The sequence below is a fragment of the Drosophila bipectinata genome, chromosome 2R (assembly GCF_030179905.1).
Source record: "Drosophila bipectinata strain 14024-0381.07 chromosome 2R, DbipHiC1v2, whole genome shotgun sequence".
Classification (NCBI taxonomy): Eukaryota; Metazoa; Arthropoda; class Insecta; order Diptera; family Drosophilidae; genus Drosophila; species Drosophila bipectinata.
Window position 1 is genome coordinate 3,112,263 of NC_091737.1, and position 4,616 is coordinate 3,116,878.

At 47.6% G+C, this 4,616-nt stretch overlaps 1 protein-coding gene across 1 annotated transcript; it reads right to left on the minus strand.

Moving 5' to 3' along the window:
• Positions 1-3,405: 3,405 nt before the first annotated feature.
• LOC138925978 (uncharacterized) lies at positions 3,406-4,002 on the minus strand. Its single transcript, XM_070277914.1, has one exon. The coding sequence runs from the start codon at positions 4,000-4,002 to the stop codon at positions 3,406-3,408; it is 597 nt and encodes a 198-aa protein (XP_070134015.1).
• Between the last annotated feature and the right edge of the window lie 614 nt (positions 4,003-4,616).

Below are 4,616 nucleotides of genomic sequence, written 5' to 3' on the forward strand. Positions count from 1 at the left end.
CGTTCAGTAGCTTCGCAATTTCGTTGAGTAGCTTCGCAATTTCTGCGAAGTTAGGTGCTAAACGCCAATACCATGACGCCATCCCGATTAACTGGCCCACTCACTTTACGTTGGTTTGGGATTAAAGCTGCGTAATCGCGGTGACATTCCCTGGATCCATACCGATCTCTGGCTCGTTATTCGATGCCCCATGTACAGCGGCTCCTGCCTGAAGAAATGGCACTTGTGCGCATTTATTCTTAGGGAAGAAACTTAAAGTCTCTTGAACTCCTTTAAATTTTTTTTTAAGTGTTCCTTCATTGTGCGCCTGATCACGATGATACCGTCTGGGTATGCGAAACAAGTCATTCGGGGCCTATGACTTGTTTCAGTGACCTCTGGAAAGTTTCCGAGGCTGGGTGCAACCCGAACGCCATCACTTTCCACTGCTACAGTGAAGCCGGTGTACTTCCCTCCTCTAGTGGAATCTGCCAATACCCGTCTTTTCAGTCGTGGACTTCACGAAAATACCTTTATAATAATATAAAGGTACGTCACGATAATACCTTTACTTTAATGGGATGTAATGAAGGCAATTGTGCTGTGTTATATTTCAGCAGCCTTTTTGGCCGACAAACTCCTCTAGCTCCATACCCAGTGCTACAAAAAAAGTGAAAGAACTTTGAAAGTGAAGTGAAAGAAAAAAACGACATAGTTTTAATCGTGTATTAGGTCGAATTTAACACAAAAACTGTGTTTGAAATACTTGTAACACCCAAAAAATCTTCATTTAAAAAAAAATAACCGTTTAGGAATTCTTTAGCACAAAAAAGTCCTGAAAAATTGTTTTTTTGGCAAGCTAGCACCAATCTGTCTTCCACGCCTGGTAAAACAAGCAGGTTCACAATCTTTTTCGTGTCACTCAACATCTATGCCTTTTCATTTTGCAAATGGTGTTTTTTCTTATATTTTTTTATGTTTCTTTTTCTACCTATCAAAAATAAATTTTTTATAACATAATTAGTTCGGCCCCTTTCTTCGAACAATATACAGTAGCAGACAATGAAATCCGGACACCTAGGTACTTTCACTAAGTGTGAACTTTGCATTAGTGTGGTAGGAGCGCGTGTTATTAAATGGAGTGTTATCAAATCTGCGGCAGATGTAAGAAGGGAGTTTTAAAAGTCGAAAGAAGTCGAAATAAGCACTCGAACCGTTCGAAGGAATATTGAGAAGGCAGGACTTCATGGCCGGCGAACAGCGAAAAATCCAGTCTTGGCAGTAAAAATGCTCCAGAAAAGGCTAAGGTGGGCCAAAATGCACAGACTGGAATGTACATGATTGGCGGAATGTCATTTTTTCTAACGACATCAAAATAAACCTTTTTTCTTACAACACTATGAGCTACGTGCGCTCCAAATGCGACAAACGTTTCAAAAATTATTGCTTACGGCGAACGGTCAGGCAAGGAGTATGACGAATGGTCTGGGAATGCTTTTTATGCTATGGCGTTGGTGATCTGGTATTAATTGATGGAATTGTAAATGTCAAAAAGTACCAAGTTATTCTGAATCGTCACCTTCTACCCTCAATGGAGGAGCATCTTTCTCATGCCCCAAACATAATCTCTCAGAACGACTCGGGTCCTTGCCATCGTACAAAAAAAGGGATATTTATTTTTTTTTTTTTAAGGTTTAAGGGTTTGTTTAAACGATAATTAGATTTTTTAATTTCTAGTATTTTTTTTTATACCCTTGCAGAGGGTATTATAATTTTGTCCAAAAGTGTGCAACGCAGTGAAGGAGACATCTCCGACCCTGTAAAGTATATATATTCTTGATCAGGATCACCTCCTGAGTTGATATGAGCATGTCCGTCTGTCCATCTGTCTGTCCGTCTGTCTGTCTGTCCGTTTCTACGCGAACTAGTCTCTCAGTTTTAAAGTCGACCGATCCCGGTCGTTCCGACTTATATACTGCGTGCAAGAGAAAGAATAGTGTGTGCAAAGTTTCAAGTCGATAGCTTTAAAACTGAGAGACTAGTTCGCGTAGAAACAGACAGACAGACAGACGGACAGACGGACATGTATTTACATTTTTATATTTCAGCCCTGACCGGTCTGCAAGAGCTTGGACCTCAGTTGTGCGGTACGGCGGTGAAGCAATGCTTTGCACAACTCTGGCGCCCTACTCCCTCCCGCCCGTTACGTGCCCTCTCCAGAGCTCTCAGCTCCATCATAGTCTTGGCCACAAATACTGCTATTTCTTCCCATTTCCCCGGCGTCTGGAGCATTTGAGGCACCATACTGCTGGGTGTGAAGGGCTTTCAGAATCTCCTCCAGGGTTAGGCGATCCTCCACAAATCTCCTGCATTCGAACAGGACGTGGAGAGGGTCCTCTGTGAATCCACTGCCACACGACGGGCAGCAGTCCTCGCTTTCGTGACCAAAGCGCTTTAGGTAGCTTCGGAAGCACCCATGGCCGCTAAGGGCCTGCGTGAGGTAGAAGTCTACCTGACAATGCTTCCTTCCGGTCCACTCCCCCACGACTGAAATTAGCCGAAACGTCCAGCGTCCCTTGGATGATTCCTCCCATCGCCGTTGCCAGTTTGTCAAACTTGTGGCTCTCACTTCCCTCTTCCTGACCGACACCGTAGAAAGGCTGTCCTGAGCCATGTTGGCCAGCTCCTTCCTTTCTCGGACCAGCTCTTGGATGGGTATCAGCCCTGTGATCACGAGAGCCGCGTCGTCCGACACCGTCCTAAAGGCGCAGGACGGGGGCTGGCTCCCCGCCCTGACCTTTTTTATACGATTTTATACGCCTGTCCCCATGGGTCGTGTTCCGCTTCGTCGCATAGCTTGAGGAACAGCTCGCGCTTAGGCCGTTTTCAGCGTTTTCCTCGCTGCCTTGAATTGGTTTGAGCTGGTTTGTGATGCCGAGTAAAGGTCGTGCGCGCCTTCATGCCTGACTCACAGGCCGAGTGGTTTGCTATAGTGTGGAGCAGAGAGCTGCACGATCACAATTTTTTTAATCATACCCGATCATTGACTCGGATTTTTTGTGAAATTCTCGATCTGATTGCTACACTCACAATCAAATCAAACGCAACTTGATCGATGTCTGAGCTTTCGTTTGCATCGTTGGACTTGATCGTCTTTTTCTGTACAATCATTTCCGATCATCAAACCGGAATGCTACAATCAGCTTGAATCAGTAAGCAGAGGCAATCATACCAATTGTATGAACTGTTTTTTTTGTGCACGAAGATCGATCGAACAAGTTTGTAGCGAACATTTTTTTGAGTTGTGACGGGTTTGAGCGAGGCTGATCGAACCCGACTCTATCATACTCAATGCAGGTCACTGGTGTGGAGATCGAGCTGCTCCCTCCGCACGTGGTTTGCCAGTTGTTGGACGTCTAGCGTGTCTTAACGATACGCCTTGCCGCAGGGAGGAGTTCTCGAGGTCGCCCGGCTGGTTCCGAGCGAGCAGAGTATGACCTCGTGGTCACTGACCGTGTAGATGTCGGCGAATCTCCACTTTGAGGTCCGTGCCAAACTACTGCTGACGAAGGTCAGGTCAATAATGGAACCGGTGTCTGCTCTATTGTAGGTTTCCTGGTTGCTCTCGTTGAGAAGGGCCAGGTCCAGGAGTGCTGGAATCTCCAGCAAGGCTCTGCCTCTAGCATTCGTGGTGGTACTCCACCACTCCTGTGCCCACGCGTTAAAATCACCCGCTATAAGGACTGGGTGTTTGCCTCTGGCATCTACCGCTAGCTCCTCTAGAGCCTTGCAGTAAGCATCCAGGGAGAGGCTTGGGGCTAGGTAGCAGCTATACACGGAACTTATACTTTTGCAGATCCAGATGGCCGCCTTTCCCTGGTTGTTGGTCGCCCACTTCTCGCCTGGACCGACGCTGTACGGCTCGCTGAGGAAAGCTATTTCAGCATTCACCTCGCCTACGGTGTGTCGCAGAAGGTCCTGCGTCGCTCTGCAGTGATTCAGATTGAGCTGGATCACTTGCATCCTGCTCTATCTTTTACTGCTCCATTGGAATGCGGACACCTCCTTCTCGCCTTTTGATGCGCAAACGTAGCAGGTGCTCTCGTTGGGGCAATTGGCGATCTTATGTGTGTTCTTTGGTCCGTCTTCGCAGTATCTGCCTGACCGCACCTCGAACAGACGACCTCCGCCGCTGCCGCCGTCGTCCCTGCATCGCTGGGGCTGGAAAGGATCCCGCTAAGGCCTTCCTGCAGTTCCTTCATCCTGCAGAACATTCTCTTCATTTTGAGATTTATGCTCCTCACTTGTTTTTCGTGAGTTTGCTGGATAATGTCCTCCAGTATCGCCTCTAACTCCGCCAGCATGCTGGAGCAAGGCTGCTCTGTTGTCGCTCTCGTCCTCTTGGCTGGAGTGGATCTCTGGGGTTCCGATGGACTGGTTTGTTCCCTCGTCCTGTTTGGGGTTTCCTTATCTTCACCCGAGGGAAAACCGCCTGTTGGCATGGGTGTTGGCGTGTTGCCTGCAGATTGGGTGACCGCAGAATCTTGGAGCTGCTCAGGAAAGCTGAGGATTGCTCCGCATTTTGTTGTCTTGCCGCTTTTACTGCCGGGTGGCCAAGCTAGCCACCGCCTGGTCAG

Coding starts and splice junctions, on each gene's coding strand:
- LOC138925978 (XM_070277914.1), bottom strand. CDS start 4,002: ATGCAAGTGATCCAGCTCAATCTGAATCACTGCAGAGCGACGCAGGAC.